Raw genomic sequence first — 21,373 nt, 5'->3', positions numbered from 1 at the left:
TCATTCATTGTTGATATAATTGAATGTCTTTCTTGGCCCATTTCAGAGAGTAGTTAAGTGTCATAACTTTACTGTGGGTGTGGGTTGACATAGGTCCAATAAGAAAACAATGGGAGAATTACCTCCCAGAAAGATGTCAGTAAACCAAATAGGTGAAATCCAGAGGAATGGTGAGAAGAACCAATACACGAGAGAAGATGCCAAATCAATTTGTCCAAAGTCTAAAAGATTCCAGTGATTGTGGTCATATGGTGCATTAAAACAAAACTTGTTTTTCTTGGATGTCAATTATCCCAGTCCCAGAATATTGCTGCAGCAATTTTTCAAGGCAGAATCCTGGGCCTGAAATTTTAAGCAATTTCCTTCCATCCTAAGGTAATAAATGGAATTATTCTCAAATGAGGATGTAGGGAGAATGGGGAAAAAATGCAATTTGTTAGATTTGTGTAAATGGCTGCTTAATGATCAGTAAAGACTTGGATCAAAGGGCCGGTTTCCATATTGTATATTTTTATGATTCTATGAATGCACAATGTTCAATTTTATTTTGGAACTCTGAAAATTAAGCAATTAATTCCTGCTTGCAGCAGGAATTTAAGACCACTTCCAGGCAAGTAACATTTATACAATGCAAATTACAGGCAATGACCTCACAAAACAAGAAAGAGTCTAATCACATCCCACTGCCATTTTCCTGCTGGCAACATCCTGTGATTCACATTGACCAGAAAAGAGTCAAGGTTAACTTGACAATAGTACAGCATTAGAGTAGGCCAGAAGCTAGGTATCCTGCGGTGAGTGGTTCATATCCTGGCACTTCATTTTTTTTTCTCCATCTGCAAAGTATGTCAGGAACATGATGAAATATCCTCCACATGCCTAGATGAATGTGCTTCTAATAAATTGAAGCATGACAACATGTAGGACAAATTACCCCTTACAACCCATCCACTATCCTAAAACCTCATTCCCTCAACCACCACATTTCTATGGCTCCAGTTTGTGTTTCACAAAATGCAGAGCAATTACTCACACAAGCTGCTATACTGGATTTTACAAACCTGCAGCCACCATGAAGGACAATTGCCATCTTTACATTGACGATATATCTAAATCTTGGAACTTCTACCTCATAAAGATTAAGTTCTTTTATCTGAAGAACTTCAGCAAACGTTTACTTAACGCACCATTTAGGCCTTTTAAGGGACAGCAATTAAGTGTTGGTTTTGCTGTGAAGCCCATTGTGAAACATTTTTACTCAAAATATAGTTACTATTTATATTGCATTCTGTGAAGAATATTAAAATTCTGAGAGTTGTTTGAAATTTTATTCAGACTAACAATAACTTTTTTGTTTGCAGGGTTACAGTATTGAGGGACAAAGATTCCAGGAAAAGCAAAGGTGTGGCATTTGTTCTGTTCCTCGAAAGGGAATCAGCATATAACTGTACTAGAGCATTGAATAACAAGCAAGTGAGCTGGAAACCTTTTTTTTCTCCCAATTCTTTTTTTTATTGCACTTTTCAATAAACAATGATTTCCTTGTTGTCAACCAAACTTTTCAACCGTTTTGTGTCTTCAACTGCAGTTGTTTGGCAGAACAGTAAAGGCGAGCATTGCAGTTGACAATGGCAGAGCATCTGAATTCATTAGAAGGCGCAATTATACTGACAAATCTAGATGTTATGAATGCGGAGTGAGTACAAATACATTTTGTGTGAAAATATACCATAAATGTAAATATTCAGTGCAGGAAAGAACTGTAGATGCTGATTTAAACCGAAGATAGGCACAAAAATGCTGTAGTAACTCAGCAGGACAGGCAGCATCTCTGGAGAGAAGGAATGGGTGATGTTTTGGATCGAGACCCTTCTTCAGACATATTCATTAGGTTTGACTGACAGGGTTGTATCACCAAAAATACTTTAGGAAAAACCTATTAAATTTACGCAGATCTGCCATCATTAAAATAAATCTTTTAAAAACTTGTTTTAAATCTTTGGTGGAAGCATAAAACTTTCCAGGCACAATCCTGCTGAGAACCCCAAACCCAATGCTACCCATTAACCGGTCTTCAAAGCAAAAACACTTCATAGAGTCATACAGCACAGAACCAAGCCCGACTGCCCAATTTGCCCATGCCAATCAACATGCCCCATCTCCACTAGTCCCACCTGCCTGCATTTTCCCCATATCCCTCTAAACGTATACTATCCATGTACTTGTCCAAATGTTTCTTAAGCATTGTGATTGTACCTATCTCAACTACTTCCTCCGGTAGCTCATTACAATATACCCTTTGTGTAAAAATGTTGCCCCTCAGGTTTTTATTAAATCTTTCCCCCGCTCACCTGAAAACCTATGTCATCTGGTTCTTGATTCTCCTACTCTGGGTAAAAGACTGTATTTACCCTATCTATTCCTCTCATGCTCTTATACACCTCTATTAGATCACTCCGTATCCTTCTACGCTCCAAGGAGTAAGGTCCTGGCCTGCTCAACCACTTCCTATAGCTCAAGCCCTCAAGTCCTGGCAACATCCTCATAAATCTTCTCTGCACCCTATCCAGTTTAACACATCTTTCCTATAAGAGGGTGACCAAAACTAACACAATATTCTAAATGTGGCCTCACAAATATCTTGTACAGCTGTAACATGACCTCCCAATATCTTTACTTAATACTCTGACTGATGAAGGCCAATGTGCCGAAAGCCTTCTTGAACTATCCTATCTACCTGTGGTACCACTTTCAATGACTTACCTGGACTCCTAGATTCCTCTGCTCTACAACAGTCCCCAGAGTCCTGCCATTCATTGTGTAGGTCCTGCCCTGGTTTAACTTCGCAAAAAGCAATACCTCACCCTCCTCAATACTAAACTACATTAACCATTCCTCACCCCACCTAACCAACCAATCAACATCATGCTGCAATATTTGACAACCATCTTCACTATTTACAATACCACCCACTTTAGTTTCATCTGCAAACTTACTAATCATGTCTTGTACGCTCTCATCTAAATCATTTATATAGATGCCAAACAGCAAATGGCCCAGCACTAAACCCTGAGACACACCATTGGTCACAGGCCTCCAGTCCAAAAAACAACCTTCCACCATCACCATCTGCTTGCTTCCATGAAGCCAATTTCTACCCAGTCAGCCAACTCTCCTTGGATCCCATGTAATCTAACCATCCAGAGCAACCTACCATGTGGAATCTTGTCAAATGCCTTGCTGAAATCCATGTATACAACGTCTAACCTTTACCCTCATCAACCTTTTTGGGCACATCATCCAAAATCTTAATCAGATTCGGGAGACACATTCTTCTATGTACAAAACCATGCTGATGATCCGTAATTAGCTTCTGTCCACTTAAGTACATGTATATCTTATCCCTCAGTATACTCCCTAGTAACTTTCCGAGTACAGATGTTAGACTCACTGGCCTGTAGTTCCCAGGCTTTTCCCTGCAGCCCTACTTAAATAGAGGTAGAACATTTGCCACCTTCCAGACTTTTGTCACCTCACTAGTATTTAATGACGACTCATAAACCTCAGCCAGGGCACATGCAATTTCCTCTCTAACTTCCCACAGTTATTGAGTCTTCCTGAAATTCATTCATTACTCTGTTATATCACTTATGCTGCTCAACATGATGTGTATATATATATTGAGAGATCTATATGTGTAAAATTAAATATAACATCCATTGGTGTTGTTTATAAGTGATTAAGTCTCATCACTTAGCTTGAAGATTACCTGCATCTACATTGCCCTCCATAATGTTTGGGACAAAGACCCATCATTTATGTACGTGCCTTAACTCCACAATTTGAGATTTGCAATGGAAAAAAATCACATGTGGTTAAAGTGCACATTGTCAGATTTTATTAAAGAGTATTTTTATACATTTTGGTTTCACCATTTAGAAATTACAGATGTGTTTATACATAGTCCCCCCATTTCAGGGACAATAGGTGCAGGAGGAGGCCATTCGGCCCTTCGAGCCAGCACCGCCATTCAATGTGATCATGGCTTGTCATTCTCAATCGGCTTCACAGGCGTTTGTAATTGCTCAGGTGTGTTTAATTGCCCCCTTAATGCAGGAAAAAGAGAGCTTTCAGCACCTAGTTTTTCCTGCAGCCTTTCCATCATCTTTGTAAACTTTTATTACTGTTTATCAACATGAGGACCAAAGCTGTGCCAATGAAGTCAAAGAAGCCATTATGGGACTGAGAAACAAGAATAAACCTGTTAGAGACATCAGCCAAACCTTAGGCTTACCAAAATCAACTGTTTGGAACATCATTAAGAAGAAAGAGAGCACTGGTGAGCTTACTAATCACAAAGGGATTGGCAGGCCAAGGAAGACCTCCACAGCTGATGACAGAATAATTCTCTCAATAATAAAGAAAAATCCCCAAACACCTGTCCGACAGATCAGAAATACTCAGAGCAGATAGACACATCCTATCTGCTCAAGTTCAAACAAATGCCTCAAAACTCATTGGCCGGCGGTTCATTCTACAGCAAGACAATGATCCCAAACATACTGCTAAAGCAACAAAGGAGTTTTTCAAAGCTAAAAAATGGTCAATTCTTGAGTGGCCAAGTCAATCACCCGATCTGAACACAATTGAGCATGCCTTTTATATGCTGATAAGAAAACTGAAGGGGACTAATCCCCAAAACAAGCATAAGCTAAAGATGGCTGCAATACAGGCCTGGCAGAGCATCACCAGAGAAGACACCAGCAACTGGTGATGTCCATGAATCGCAGACTTCAAGCAGGCATTGCATGCAAAGGATATGCAACAAAATACTGAACATGACTACTTTCATTTACATGAAATTGCTGTGTCTCAAACATTATGGTGCCCTGAAATGGGAGGACGATGTATAAACACTGCTGTAATTTCTACATGATGAAACCAAAATATATAAAAATGGCCTTTATTAAAATCTGACAATGAGTACTTTAAACCAGATGTGATTTTTTCTATTCCAAATCTCAAATTGTGGAGTACAGAGGCAAATAAATAAATGATGGGCCTTTGTCCCAAACATTATGGAGGGCACTGTAAATGTGTAGGTCCTAACGTTTGTTCAGTACATAAATAGTTCTGTTTTGTTCAGAACATAATTGTGCATATTTGTACCCTTTTTAATGTATTTTAGTCTGTTATCACCAAAGTGCTACTGAAGAAAAGCTCAAGAAAACAGGATGAATTGGACAAAAAATGGACCTTTAAAATGCACTTGGAAGCTGTTGCCTTATTTTTACACACTTATAACTTCAGATAGTCTGATCTATTTGAATTTTCCATATGTCTTTCCTGCACTAAGTTGGTTGCCCTCCATGTGCCTTATTCACAATCAAGCCAGTTTGCATGGGAATGTATGAGCTATTTTAGTTTAAACTATTTTAATATTTTCAGTTAACTCTACTAGTGTTAGTTAATTTAAACATAAAAAATAAATCATGAAGACGTTTGGGCTTTGGATGGGGTGGATAACTTAAATGTAACCATTGAATTTAATCTTCACTGCAAGAAAAGCAGCAATTAAAAATAACTAGATAGACAATTGAAAGTAAAGTTTGCAACATTGATGTAGTACATTATAAATAGTACTTGATTATAAATAGTCTGAAGAGTCGCGACCTGAAACGTCATCTATCCATTTTCTCCAGAGATGTTGCCTGACCCACAGAGTTACTCCAGCATTTTGTGTCTATCTTCGGTATAAACCAGCACCTGCCGTAACCTTTTTTATTAAAAATAGTACTTGTATCTTCTGTGGAATATACGTAACCATTTTTTTCTAATATTCATGAAGAAGACTGCCCCACGACATTATTATTTATATTGTACTTGATCCTTATTTTCTGTGCCAACAGCTATGTTATGATAGGATTTCCCTAATGGAGAGAAATATGCATTCTTCTTGACCCATCAACTATAGTTGCATCATAAGTATCAAATTCAATGCACTTTTTAGTTTTGCAATCTTTAATAATCTAAAATTTATAACCAAAATTAGGTGGCATTAGACAATAGTTTTTCAAAGAAGTAGCAAATATAACTTTAATTCAGTGGCAATAAGTAGTGAACCACGTTTACATCTTTGCTAAGAGCATTGATCTAAAGAACCCATAGAATATTAAAATGTTGACAAGTAGAGTCTAGCAGTTGCCATAATTCTTATTATGCCATAACCACCCCATCCCCAGGCAATTTCCCCAGCAACCGCAGGAGATGCAACACCTGTCCCTTTACCTCCCCCCTCAACTCCATCCAAGGACCCAAACAGTCTTTCCAGGTGAGACAGAGGTTCACCTGCACCTCCTCCAACCTCATCTATTGTATCCGCTGCTCTAGATGTCAACTCATTTACACCGGCGAAACCAAACGCAGGCTCGGCAATCGTTTCGCTCAACACCTTTGCTTAGTCCGCCTTAACCAACCTGATCTCCCGGTGGCTGAACACTTCAACTCCCCCTCCCACTCCCAGTCTGACCTTTCTGTCATGGGCCTCCTCCTGTGCCATAGTGAGGTCCACCAGAAATTGGAGGAACAGCACCTCATATTTCGCTTGGGCAGTTTGCAGCCCAGCAGTATGAACATTGACTTCTCCAACTTTAGATAGTTCCTCTGTCCCTCTCTTCCCCTCCCCCTTCCCAGTTCTCCCTCTATCTTCCTGTCTCCACCTATATCCTTCCTTTGTCCCGCCCACCTGACATCAGTCTGAAGAAGGGTCTTGACCCGAAACGTCACCCATTCTCACCTGAGATGCTGCCTGACCTGCTGAGTTACTCCAGCATTTTGTGAAATATGTGCCATAATTCTTAATGTCAATTTTCAAACTGCAGGATTATGGTCATTTGAGCTATGCTTGTCCTAAAAATATGCTCGGAGAACGAGAGCCCCCCAAAAAGAAAGAGAAGAAGAAAAAGAAAAAAACCAATGAACCAGACGAAATGTACGTATATTATATTATATATTTTTAAACTGCTTGATTTGAGGATGACAGCCTGAAAAGATATCTCTGCATTTCAGTGAAGAAGAAGAGGAGGAGGAAAGTGATGATGAAGGAGAAGACCCTGCTCTTGATAGCTTGAGCCAAGCTATTGCTTTTCAGGTATTGCATTCTGAGAACTCATTCTAATTATAAAATGTTTTGAAAAGCATACAAAAGTGGCTCATAAAGTTAAGTTTATAAACATTTGTTTAATTTTTGGTAAATGAGTTTATCATTTTCCAGCTTGACAGATAAGATTTTTGGAGCACTATTGTCCTGCTACTATTTGTAATTGAATTGACTTAGACGAAGGGATTAAAAGTACCATTAGCAAATTTGCAGATGATACTAAGTTGGGGGGTAGTGTGAATTGTGAGGAAGATGCAATAAGGCTGCAGGGTGACCTGGACAGGTTGTGTGAGTGGGCGGAAACATGGCAGATGCAGTTTAATGTAGATAAGTGTGAGGTTATTCACTTTGGAAGTAAGAATAGAAAGGCAGATTATTATCTGAATGGTGTCAAGTTAGGAGGAGGGGGAGTTCAACGAGATCTGGGTGTCCTAGTGCATCAGTCAATGAAAGGAAGCATGCAGGTTCAGCAGGCAGTGAAGAAAGCCAATGGAATGTTGGCCTTCGTAACAAGAGGAGTTGAGTATAGGAGCAAAGAGGTCCTTCTACAGTTGTACCGGGCCCTGGTGAGACCGCACCTGGAGTACTGTGTGCAGTTTTGGTCTCCAAATTTGAGGAAGGATATTCTTGCTATGGAGGGCGTGCAGCGTAGGTTCACTAGATTAATTCCCGGAATGGCGGGACTGTCGTATGTTGAAAGGCTGGAGCGATTGGGCTTGTATACACTGGAATTTAGAAGGATGAGGGGGGATCTTATTGAAACATATAAGATAATTAGGGGATTGGACACATTAGAGGCAGATAACATGTTCCCAATGTTGGGGGAGTCCAGAACAAGGGGCCACAGTTTGAGAATAAGGGGTAGGCCATTTAGAACGGAGATGAGAAGAACCTTTTCAGTCAGAGGGTGGTGAAGGTGTGGAATTCTCTGCCTCAGAAGGCAGTGGAGGCCAGTTCGTTGGATGCTTTCAAGAGAGAGCTGGATAGAGCTCTTAAGGATAGCGGAGTGAGGGGGTATGGGGAGAAGGCAGGAACGGGGTACTGATTGATAGTGATCAGCCATGATCGCATTGAATGGCGGTGCTGGCTCGAAGGGCTGAATGGCCTACTCCTGCACCTATTGTCTATTGTCTATTGTCTAATAACAGACCTTGTTGACCTTTTTGCGTTCAAGTTGCAGTAGTATTGATTCCTGTAGTGCTACAATGCAAGATTAATTGGGTATATTTTGCAAGATAGTTGCAGCAGAAATAAAATGTCATAAAGCTCATGTTATGGTTAGTTATTTTTTCAAAAAAAGTTTGACAAGCAAATTAAACGTTAACTGGAACTCTGTTAAAATATGAATAAGCAAGTTCGGTATTACAACTGCGCATGCGTGAGTTTGCCCAGGTCATGGGTCATTTGGGATAAACATTCTCGCCAGCTGAGCTACTGTGTGTATACATTACGATCGATAATTGTTTTGACCTGCATTTTATACGTATTTTCCAGTTTTGCTTCTTCGAGGTAAGAAAATACTGCTTTCAAAACTATTAACTAGGTGTATTTATGGTTCATTTGTACAAAACTACATTAATTTTGGTGGTTTTATTGGCTTTTCCTTAGGGTGGGCGATCATCTGATACACACATTGTTAGAAAAAGTGTATTTTTGAACGTAGTTGATCCTGGGGATTGCATAATGGTGGATAGAGGATTTCCCATTCGAGAAGACTTGATGTTTCGCCAAGCCTATTTAGAGATTCCCCGCCTAGCGGTGGTTATCAGCAAATGACCAGAGAAAAAGTGCACAAAACCAAGAAGGTGCCAATGTCTGCATTCATGTTGAACAGGCCATAGGTCATCTAAAGTGGTTTAACATCCTGAGAAACACTTTACCCATCACTTTAGTTCCGCATATTGATGATATTTTCACCGTCTGTGCAGCATTATGTAATTTACTGCCTCCATTGGTGTGTAAATGAGATGTTGTTGCACTTGCCGATCATTTTGATTAGAAGTTCAACTTTATGTTCAACTAGATTTGATATGAACTGTAATCCAGAACTTGCCGAGTTTGCAACATGTACATTTCAACTCAATCAGGGCTTTACATCTCTTGCATCGTACTTATTTTACAAAACAGTTTTGTTATATCCATGTATCTTTACAGAGCTCATTTATTGCGTTTAATTCATAGTATACAAACTGGTGGATTTTTTTCTGACATGATGACAGTACTGAACTATACATTTAATTTGTGCAAGCCCAGTGGAGTTGCATTTGCATAAACAATTTTAAGAGAATTTGATTTTGTGTGTCTGGATTAGTTCCAGGATACATGTCGGTATCTTGTTTTGCATATCTGCTGTGTAGTGTTTAATAATTCTTCATGTACCAGGTAGAGATAAAATATTGGTGAAAATCATAGTGCTTTGGAATTGCCAATAATTGATAAAAACATGCTAGATGAATATTTAGGAGATGGCATGTCGTGGCTGTTGTACACGCAATAGAGGGTTGCTTGCTCATATTTTTCGGGGGGGATACGGGGATTACTTCTCAGACAATCAATGCCATCATTCTTGCAGATATTCAAGTGAAAGAACATATAACTCTCTCAACACATTGGTCACATTTCCTCGTTGTTCAATACAATACACATCTCAATCAGTAAATGTACAGAGGTTCATACAACTCTTAATTTCTTTCATTTCATTTAATAATTTATCAACCATAGTTTCAGTGTACATTAGCCATTAAGTTACATCTATATGTTTAGAAGTAGTTACACATATGCATAGTACTTATGTCGAGTTGCATCCCAAAATTACAAATTGATATTGACTTTGTTTCAAGTAAACAAAATTAAAATGTATACACCATAAACATCAAGTTAACTTGTCTCATTACTTACAGTGCATTCAGAAAGTATTCAAACCCCTTCACTTTTTCTGCATTTTGTTACGTTACAGCCTTATTTTTAAATGGATTCAATTCTTTTTTTTTTATCATCAATCGAAACACAATACCCCATAATACAAAAGCGAAAACAGGTGTTTTCACAAATTAAATGTATAGTTCAGTACTGTCATATTGTCAGACACAGAAATTTTTGCAAAGAAATTAAAAAGAAATAACTGAAATATCACATTTACATCGGTATTCAGACCCTTTACTCAGTACTTTGTTGAGGCACTTTTGGCAGCGATTACAGCCTCAGGTCTTCTTGGGTATGACGCTACAAGCTTGGCACACCTGTATTTGGATAATTTCATCCATTCTTCACTGCAGATCCTCTCAAATACTGTCAGGTTGGATGGGGAGCGTTAGTGCACAGCTATTTTCAGGTCCCTCCAGAGATGTTCGATCGGGTTCAAATCCGGCTCTGGCCGGGCCACTCAAGGACATCCACAGACTTGTCACGAAGCCACTCCTGTGTTGTCTTGCCTGTGTGCTTAGGGTCGTTGTCCTGTTGGAAGGTGAACCTCCGCCCCAGTCTGAGGTCCAGAACGCTCTGGAGCAGGTTTTCATCAAGGATCTCTCTGTACTTTGCTCCGTTCATCTTTCCCTCGATCCTGACTAGTCTCCCAGTTCCTGCCGCTGAAAAACATCCCCACAGCATGATGCTGCCACCACCATGCTTCACCGTAGGTATGGTATTGGCCAGGTGATGAGCGGTGCCTGGTTTCCTCCAAACGTGACGGTTGGCATACAGGCCAAAGAGTTCGATCTTGGTTTCATCAGACCACAGAATCTTGTTTCTCATGGGCTGAGAGTCCTTTAGGTGCCTTTTGGCAAACTCCAAGTGGGCTGTCATGTGCCTTTTACTGAGGAGTTGATTCCGTCTGGCCACTCTACCATAAAGGCCTGATTGGTGGAGTGCTGCAGATATAGTTGTCCTTCTGGAAGGTTCTCCCATCTTCACAGCGGAACTCTGGAGCTCTGTCAGAATGACCATCGGGTTCTTGGTCACCTCCCTGACCAACGCCCTTCTCCCCCGATTGCTCAGTTTGGCCAGGCGGCTAGCTCTATGAAGAGTCCTGTTGGTTCCAAAGTTCTTCAATTTAAGAAGGATGGAGGCCACTGTGCTCTTAAGGATCTGCGATGCTGCAGAAATTGTTTTATACCCTTCCCCAGATCTGTGTCTCGACACAATCCTGTCTTGGAGGTCTACGGACAATTCCTTCGTCTTCATGGTTTGGTTTTTGCTCTGACATGCACTGTCAAATGTGCGACCTTATATAGACAGGTATGTGCCTTTCCAAATCATGTCCAATCAATTTTATTTACCACTGGTGGACTCCAATCAAGTTGTAGAAACATTTCAAGGATAATCAGTGGGAACAGGATGAACCTAAGCTCAATTTTGAGTGACAGTCCAAAGGGTCTGAATACTTATGTAAATATGATATTTCAGGGGGTTTTTTAAATTACTTTGCAAAAATTTCTAAACATCTGTTTTCGCTTCTTCATTCTGGGGCATTGTGTGTAGATTGATGATAAAAAAAATTGAATTTAATCAATTTTTAAATATAACAAAATGTGGAAAAAGTGAAGGGGTCTGAATACTTTCTGAATGCAATGTAGGCTGAAAACTCAGCCCGAAATGTTATTTTTACACAGAGTTCCGCCCAATACGCATACGCAGTTTATACAGCGCTGTGTTCGCGATCACTAGCAACGCTCTTTGTTTATCCCGAATGACCTTTGACAAATCCCATGATTCCTTGCATTTATAGAGCTACCGAACTCGTTTATTGAATATTGCCACAAAAGCTTTGTTGATTTAGGGTTTTCTTGAGGTTTCTTCCCTATTACTCAATTCTGCTGGTTTAGATTTAGGGCAAAAACAAATGGAGTGCGCACTGCACCTTTCATCCCTCCTCAGTCACACTTTCCTAGCCCCTGATGGCTTCTTCTTTTGTCTCTTCTGTCCCTTCTCTTCCTTGTTACCCCATGTCCTCAATCGTACTTCCCTCCTACCACCACTGCCTCCCTCGTCCAACCCACTGCCACTGCTGTCTTCCCATCCTCCCAACCTCTTTTCCCTACCCCCAATTTCAACTACTTGGAAAAGATAATAGAATGTTATTGCTTGGTTCTGATTTACTTAAATGAGGCATTGGTGACACAGTGGTGCAGCTTGTAGAGCTGCTGCCTCACAGCGCTCGAGACCCAGGTTCGATCCTGCCCTCGGGTGCTGTCCATGTGGAGTTTGTATGGTCTCCCTGTGACCACGTGGGCTTCCTCTGGGTACCCATTTCAGTCTGAGGGGATGTGCGTTTTTTTTTCTCTGAGGGTAATGAATCTATCAAAACCTCTTCCTCAGCGGACAGTGGAAGCAGAGTCTAATTTTAAGGCAGAGGTAGATAGCCTCTTGGTAAGGGGTAGAAGGTTACTGTTGCTCGACTGGAATGAAGAGCTGAGATTGCAATCAGATAATTTACAATATTTTTAAATGACAGAACAAGTAGAGTAGCAACCTCCTCTTCCTAATTCGTATTATGAGCATTGATGGATGTGTAAGAATGAAAAGATGTCAAATATTTTGACTCTGTCTTCATGGAAGACATTTAAAATCTCCTGTTAATTGTGAAGGATTACAGTTCTGGAGTTGGCAGAAATTGGCATTAGTTTAAAAAGAAATATTGGAGAAATCAATGGCACTCAAAGGTTATAAATCCCAAAACCTGATGATCTGCATAATCAGGTTTTGAAAGAGGTACCTGAGGAAAAAATGGTGCACTGATTGTCATCTTAGAAAATTAAATGAATTGTAGAATAGTTCCCACAGATTGGAGGGTAGCAAATGTAACACCATACACTAGGCACAATCAAGATGAGGTGAAATTGTCTCCACTTGTCTGAACTCTGGCACTGTGCTTGGGAAATAGTGTCTGACAAATTTGGTCAAGAGATTTGATTTATGTGTGGAAAATTGTGTTTCCCAAATTTGATTTAATTTTTTGGAGATGACCAGAAAAATTGATGAAGGCATTATGCTAGATGATGTCTACATGGACTTCAGCAAGGCCTTTAACAAGGTACTACATAGAAGGCTAGTCTGAAAGGCTAAATCATATGGTATCCAGGGCGAGGTAGCCAATTGAACAGAAAATTGTGTTGAAGGTATGAGAAAGAAAGTGGTGGTAGAGGGTTGTTTTACAGAGCAGAGGCCTGAAACAATATGGTGTGCCACGTAGATTGATGTTGGGTCAACATTTGTTCCTTATTTATATTAATGATGTAACTATGTGGCATGGTTAGTAAGTTTGTGGATGGCACAAAAATTTATGATATAGTGGACAATGACAAAGATTGGCAGATGGAGTATAATTTGGATAAATTGAATAAGTTTATTGGCCAAGTATGTACACATACAAGGAATGTGCCTTGGTGCTCCGCCTGCAAGTAACAACACGAACATACAGTAAACAATTAAGAATAAAACATTAAGAATAAAACATAGTTTAAACATGTCAATGAAATAAACCAGAGCAAAAGGAGGCTGCAGACTTTTGGTTATTGAGTAGAAATACTACACACGGAAAAAAGACGTTTTTATGTCTGGCTGTGGCAGCTTTGACAGTCCGGAGTCGCCTTCCAGAGGGAAGTGCTTCAAAGAGTTGGTGGACAGGGTGAGAGGAGTCAGAGATGATCTTACCCGCTCGCTTCCTGGCCCTTGCAGTGTACAGTTCGTCAATGGGGTGAAGGTTGCAGCCAACAACCTTTTCAGCTGATCGAACGATTCGTTGCAGCCTCCGGACGTCGTGCTTGGTGGCTGAGCCAAACCAGACCATGATGGAGAAGGTGAGGACAGACTCTACGATGGCAGTATAGAATTGGACCATCATTGCCTGTGGCAGATTGTGTTTCCTCAGCTGCCGCAGGAAGTACATCCTCTGTTGGGCCTTTTTGACTGTGGAGTCGATGGTGGCCCTCCATTTAAGGTCCTTGGAGATGATGGTTCCAAGGAACTTGAATGACTCCACAGATGTGACTGTTGTGTTGTTGATGGTGAGTGGGGGGAGGGGAGGGGGAGCTCTCCTAAAGTCTACTATCAGTTCCACTGTCTTAAGAGCATTGAGCTCCAGGTTGTTACGAAGACACCAGGATGCCAGCTGTGTCACTTCCTGTCTGTAGGCAGATTCCTCCCCATCCTGGAACAGTCCAATCAGGGTTGTGTCATCCGCAAACTTCAGAAGCTTGACGAAGGAGTCTGTGGAGGTGCAGGCGCAGAGAGAGTAAAGGAGAGGGAAGAGGACACAGCCTTGCGGTGCTCCTATGCTGAGGGTGTGCGGGTCCGAGATGTGCTTTCCCAGCCTCACATGCTGCTTCGTGTAGGTCAGGAAGTTGACGATCCACTGACAGAGGGGTTCAGAGACAGTCAACTGGGAGAGTTTGGAGTGTAGTAGCTCTGGCACAATGGTGTTAAATGCAGAGCTGAAATTCACAAAGTAAATCCTTGCATAGGTCCCCTGGCGGTCTAGGTGCTGGAGGATGAAGCAGGCCTAGGTTGACTGCGTCGTCCACCGATCTATTGGTCCGCAGAGGGTCCAGCAGGGGGTTCGTGATATTTTTCAGCTGGGCCAGCATGTCTTTTAAAGGTCTTCATGACGACAGAGGTCAGTGCGACAGGCCTGTAGTCATTTAGACCAGTGATCTTTGTCTTTTTGGGTACAGGGACAATAGTGGAGACTTTGAAACAGGCAGGGACAGTACAGGTTTGCAGGGACTGGTTGAAAATGTCTGTGCAGACCAGTGCCAGCTGTTCGGCACAGAGCTTGAGGGTAGAGGGGGAAACATTGTCCGGTCCTGGAGATTTCTGGCATTTCTGTCTTCTGAATAGCCTCTCCACCTCCTCAATTTCTATTGTTGGAGATGTAAAAGTAGCCAGACTAATGTTGGGCAGCAAGGAGGGGGCGGGTAGTGAACGAGGGCCCACTCTTTACAGACTGGAGTCAGTCTGTAAGTGGGTGTGAAGTGGTGATTGGGGAGGAGTGGGTGGGGAAGGGTCCAGTCTTTGCAGATTGGAGTCAGGTTGTGAGTATGTTTGAAGTGGTGATTGGGGAGGGGGGGAGGGGGTACCAGGGTTATGTTTCTGTTTATCGAACCTGCAGTAGAACTCGTTCAGGTCGTTGGTCAGCTGACGATTGTCCAAGGAGCGGGGGGGTTTCCTCTTGTAGCTGGTGATTTCTTGCAAGCCCTTCCAAACAGAAGTAGAGTCATTAGATGAGAACTTGCTCCTCAACTTCTCAGAGTACCTTTCCTTGGCAGCTCTGATTCCTCTTCTCAGCTTGTACTTGGCCTGCCTGTAGAGGACTGTATCCCCGCTCCTGTAGGTGTCATCTTTAGACTGATGGAGCTGTCTGAGTTCTGCTGTAAACCACGGCTTGTCGTTGAACCAGATCCGGGTCTTAGTGGGAATGCAACTGTCCTCGCAAAAGCTGACATACGATGTCACAGTGTCTATCTACTCATCGAGGCTTGTGGTTGCTTCCATGAACGCATTCCAATCAGTGCAGTCAAAGCCCTCGCTTGTCCACCTTTTCATTGTTCTGACCACAGACGTAGCAGATTTTAGTTTCTGCCTGTAGGTCGGAATAAGGTGAACTAAACAATGATCTGAGAGACCCATAGCCGCCCGGGGAACAGAGCGATATGCGTTCTTGATTGAAGTGTAACAGTGATCGAGTGTTCTCTCCCCTCTGGTGGGGCAGGTAACATGAAGTCTGTACTTTGGGAGCTCTCGACTGAGGTTAGCCTTGTTTGAAGTCCCCCAAAACAATGACCATGGAGTCCGGGCAGTCACTCTCTACCCTCAATACCTGGTCAGCGAGTTGCATTTGTGCCTCACGTACGCAGGCTTGGGGGGGTGGGGGGGGGGTGTAAACTCCAGCGAGAATGTGAAATGCTGCATTTTGGTAAGCAAACACGGGCATAATAGACACAGTAAAGTATAGGGGTCTGGGGAGTGTTGTTGAACACAGAGACCTAGGGGTCCAGGTACATAATTCCATGAAAGTGGCAACACGGTTGGACTTGATGGTGAAGAAGGTGTGTGGCACACTTACAGTCATTGGTTAGTGCACTGATTACAGGATGTTATGTTTATATTATTTTAGTGGAACAGCATAGAAACAGGCCCAGCGGCCCACTGAGTGTATGCCGACCTTCGATCACCTGTGCACACCAGCTCTATGTTATCACACTTCCTCATCACTCCTTACACACTGGGTGCAATTTACAAAGGACAATTAACCTACAAACCCGCATGTCTTTGGGATGTGGCAGAAAACCTGAGCACCGGGAGAAAACCCACATGGTCATAGGGAGAATGCGCAAACCCGACATAGACATCAACTGGTCAGGATCACATCTAGGTCTCTGACGCTGTGAGGCAGCGGCTTTACCAACTATACCTTTGTGCCGCCTTACAGCTATACAAGTTGTTATCAAAACATTTGGAGAACTGTGTACAGTTCCAGTTGGTCTGCTATAGGAAGGATGTCATTAACTGGAAAGTGTGAAAATTGATTTGTGAGTGGAAAGAAAGATGGGTATGAGAGGATCTAGGTAAATCAAAAGAGAGAAGACAGCGGCTTAAGGTTTATTACCTGAAATTGGAAAATTCAATGTTGGCATGTTGGCTACCCAGGCATCTCTCCACCATTGCTCCTCTGGTTCTCCATATCCCTCCACAGATACTGCGTGACATACTGAGTTCCTCCAGCAGTTTGGTTTTTGTGCAAGATTCCAGCATCGGCAGTATCTTATGTCTCCATGTGCAGGGTATGTTCTGAATTTGAGTTTATTTTTAATCCATTTGGAATTAAGTAATGAAATATAAAACTGACTGTTCCTGACAGAACCCAAATTGAACACTGTTATTAAGCACAGCTTGAAAGTACGTTTTAATTAATTTCAAAGGAAACAGCTGCTGGGTTTTTTTCTACACCACTGAAACCTTACATGACTACCATTCCAGTAAATCTCCTCCATACCCTGCACTGGTTCAAAATTAACTATAGTTCTCCAACTGGGGCCTAACCAATAATTTTGGTTGTTACTTTCTTAACGAAACAAATTGTCCTGCAGCTTTTAAAAGTTTATGTCTGTATCCTTTGGGGCATCTCTGCTCCTATATGTTCTTGAAAATTATTCCATTTTATTTTTCATACCAAAATACTTCACTTCCCACTTTAACTACATTAAATTGCATTTGCCGCCTTATTTTCCAATTCACCAACCTACCTTCCAGAACTTTAATACTATTCATCTACTATCTACTATATTTACACGTTTGCTATTATCTGCTGTCAACAATGTCTAGTTCCCTCCAAAATCAGCTCTTGACCACTACTTATAAAGCAAATAAATCTGTAGACGTTGGAAATCTGAAGTTAAAAGCAGACAAGACTGGAAAATCTCAGCAGGTCTGACAATATCCGTGGGGCAGAAGTGCTAACGTTTCAAAAAACTTGCCAAAAATGTAAGAAAAAGGATCTAGTGCCAAAAAAGAACTGACAGAAGTGAGTAAGAAAAAGAATACGAGTGGTGAAATTGTAAGATAAATGCAAATAACGCAATGATCTATATCACAGAGGTTTGAAAGAGGTGGCTATTGGTGAATGGTGAATACAAAATTCTATAATTTCTGAAATTGCCCTGGAGGAATAGAGGCAAATATCATCCCATGGAGAAATGGAGGCAAATACAACCACACTATTCAAGAAGGGAGAAAAAAAGCAAGAAACGATCAACTTGTTATCCGTGTCATTGGTGGGGAGTTATGAGAGTTCAGGTGAAGGATGTACTACTGGAGCATCTTGAAAAGAATAATAGGATTGACCAGAGTCAACATGGATTTATGAAAGGAAAATTATGTTTAACTAATCGACTGAAGTTCTTTGAACATCCAGCTGGTGGAATATATAAGGGGGGCTCAATGAATATGGGGTATTTTGATTTTCAGAAGGCTTTCAATCAGGGTTCAACACAGGACATTGGTCAAAATTGTTAGGGCAGATGGAACTGAGGGTAATGTACTGATTTAGATTGAAAAATATCCGACAGAAAGCAAAAATTGGGAATAATTAGAACTATAGACATAGGTTGAGAATAAGTGGATCTTTTTCTGGTTAATAGAGTCCTGGTTGACAGGGTGTGATGAATGGAGTTGGCAGAAATCAGTGCTTGGATTGCAACTATTCACAGGATAGACCATTTTGCTGAGGGATCCAAATGTTATATTTCCCAGTCTGTTGATGATACATTACTAGATAACATTTTGAAAACGCAGAAAGATGTAAAGAGGCTTAATGGGGATACATGCAAGTTGAGTGAGTGGACAAGAATATGGCATATCCAATATTATATGGAAAAATATCTGAAGTTATCTACTTTGTTCCACAAAACATAATATTGGTGATTTGTTTAAATTGTGCATAATTCGGTAATGTTGTTCAAAGGGACCTAATCACTGAAGCTTCTTGGGTCACTCATCCCTTCCCACCCAAAATGGGTACTTCCCCCAATGAATTCTGCAATTTTAGGTAACCTACAAACACTTCCCTTTCTCACCTCCAACACACCATTCCCCTTTACTTCTCCCCCACCACTCCCTTTTCTGAACCCAAGCTGACCTTGCACCAGTTTCTTCCCTATAAGAAGCCACTAAAAGTCCTCAACTTGCTTCACAATTAGCAATATAGCATTCCTCTTGGGCTCACACCTGTTTCTATCTCTAGCCTCCACCAATCAGGGAACCCCTTTGGCCTGAGGTCATCTGTAGCCACCAGGATTTGTCTGGCCCCTTTTCACTTTATTTCCTTTCCCCGCACCTCCCTGCGATCAGTCTGAAGAAGATTCCAGATATCAACTATTCTCCGTCCTCTCACCTTAAACTAATGCCCTATTTTTTGATACTTCTACCATGGGAAAAAGACTTCAGAAGATCCTTGAGGAGGGTATACCCTCTAGGAAACCATCTGGACTTGATTGGTATACCTGGTTGTGTTCTTAAAACCCGTGCAGATCAACTGGCTGGTGTTTTTGCACACATCTTCAACCACTCATTACTGAGGTCTGAGGTTCCCACCTGTTTTAAAAGGGCATCAATAATACCAGTGCCCTGGAAGAGTTTGGTGGCGTGCCTCAGTGACTATTGACACTAATGTCCGTGGTGATGAAGTGCTTTGAGAGGCTAGTTATGGTTCATATTAACTCCTACCTCAACAAGAAACAGGGCCCATTACAATTTGTCTACGCCACACCATAAATACACCTAAATAATCATTTTGAAAGTAGTATTTTCTTACCTCGAAGAAGCAAAACTGGAAAATACGGATGAAACGCAGATCTGTATACACGCAGCAGCTCAGCTGGCGAGAATGTTTAGCACAGGTGACCTATGACCTGCGTATGCACAGTCGAGATACCAAACTCGCTTATTGGCAGCAACACTTCCTCCTCGATAATCATCAGCACAGGAGCACCTCAATGATGTATGCTCAGCCCCCTGCTCTACTCACCCGATGCTCATGACTGTATAGCCGGAAACATTTCTATCTCCATCTTCAAATTCTCCGACGACACAACCGTTGTTGGACAAATTACAGGTGATGAGGTCAGCATATAAGAGGAAGATCGGTCGACTAGCCATATGGTGCCAGAACAACAACCTTGCTTTCAACACCAGTAAAACTAAGGAACTGATTGTTGACTTTGGAAGAGGAAGGTCGAGGATCCACACTTGTGGAGAGAGTCAAAAACTTCAAATTCTTGGGTGTGCATATCTCTGAAGATCTTTTCTGAACCCAGCAATCGTGCAATCATGATACAATCATAAAGAAATGCCATCAATGCCTCTACTTCCATAGAAGATTGTGGAGATTTGATATGGCCTTGAATACTCCCATGGACTTCTACAGGTGTACAGCAGAGAACATATTGACTGGATACATCGCAGCCTTGTTCAGCTACTCGAATGCCCAGGAACAAAGAAGATTGCAAAAATCTGGTGAACATTGCCCAGTGCGTCACAGGTACTGACCTCCCCTACATTGCAGGGATCTATAGGAGTAGCTGCCTCCAGAAAGGCAACCAGCATCGTCAGAGACCCATACAACCTTGGCCACACTCATTTCCCTCCTACCCATGGGAAAAATGTATAGGAGCCTGAAAACTGTGTTGAGGTTCAGGATCAGCTTCTTTCCAACAACCATCAGGCCACACACACGGACACTCACACACACACAGAACTTTTTTTATTTATCAAGGTGTTCACAGAGTACTATATTTGCATATCTCGTGCTGCAAGTAAGAATTTAATTGTTCCATTTTGAGACACAATTCTCAATAACATGCTGCTGATGCATGGCTACGAAACACTAACTGATATATTGGAGAAGCAAGAGACTGCAGATTCTGGAATCTGGAACAAAAGCAAACTGCTGAAGGAACTCAGCAGGTCAGGCAGTATTTTTGAAGGCAGAGGGGATAGTTGACATTTCAGGGTGAGACACTGCATTAGGACTGAGATAGTGGCATGTTTTTTTATTCCGTTTAACCATGCATATATAACGATTACAAGTGATGATTGTGCTGGCTGATATCACCTATTGCATCTGACTGAATACTCAATTGCTAGACCTGATATTGAAATTGGTCATGGAGAAATAACTCTCTGAAGAGAGTGTTTGGGCTTTGAACTTGATACTAGTGAGAACAAGTGAAGGAATTATAATCCTATCCATTTAAAGGGGATCACTGCCAGTAGGAAAAATATTAAGTTCTTGAATTATTTTGCTTCCTTATTTTTAGTTGTTTGGTTAAAGTTTTAAATAAATTGTACTTTTTATTTATTTAAATCCCTTTTAATAATTTTTTTTGGTGTAGTTTGGACAGAGAGTTTATAAAGATTGTCGCGATATTCTGAGATATTCTTCGAATATGCTGCCTGAGCCTTACTGTTAAGTCAGCTCAGTCTACTTTGTTTTGAAGAATTACGTCAGGCAGAGACCAAGGATTGAGAATTCTGTGCACAATGTTAGTTCCTCAAGGCATGCTCAGGTGGAAATTCTAGTTAATTTTTAGTTTGCACTGTTTCACTGTGAGTTAAGGTGCATTCACTGGAGACTGACAACAGATTTGTTGCATTATAATTAGTGCCCGCTTGCAATACAAACGTCTTGAATTAGGACATATCCATGTTGTGTAAGGTAGTGCC

The 21,373-nt window shown here is 41.3% G+C and overlaps 1 protein-coding gene across 1 annotated transcript in view; it reads left to right on the top strand.

Moving 5' to 3' along the window:
• The window catches only part of zcrb1 (zinc finger CCHC-type and RNA binding motif 1), a 39,878-nt gene that overhangs the window by 14,109 nt on the left and 4,396 nt on the right, over positions 1 to 21,373 (top strand). The window contains exons 4-7 of the mRNA XM_078417069.1: positions 1,362 to 1,473; positions 1,589 to 1,696; positions 6,882 to 6,991; positions 7,069 to 7,150. Coding sequence (XP_078273195.1) covers positions 1,362 to 1,473; positions 1,589 to 1,696; positions 6,882 to 6,991; positions 7,069 to 7,150 — 412 coding nt within the window. The remainder of the gene's footprint in view (positions 1 to 1,361; positions 1,474 to 1,588; positions 1,697 to 6,881; positions 6,992 to 7,068; positions 7,151 to 21,373) is intronic.

The sequence above is a fragment of the Rhinoraja longicauda genome, chromosome 20 (genome assembly GCF_053455715.1).
Source record: "Rhinoraja longicauda isolate Sanriku21f chromosome 20, sRhiLon1.1, whole genome shotgun sequence".
Lineage (NCBI taxonomy): Eukaryota > Metazoa > Chordata > Chondrichthyes > Rajiformes > Arhynchobatidae > Rhinoraja > Rhinoraja longicauda.
The sequence above is the reverse complement of the archived record's forward strand: the minus strand, read 5'-3'. Positions and strand labels throughout refer to the sequence as shown.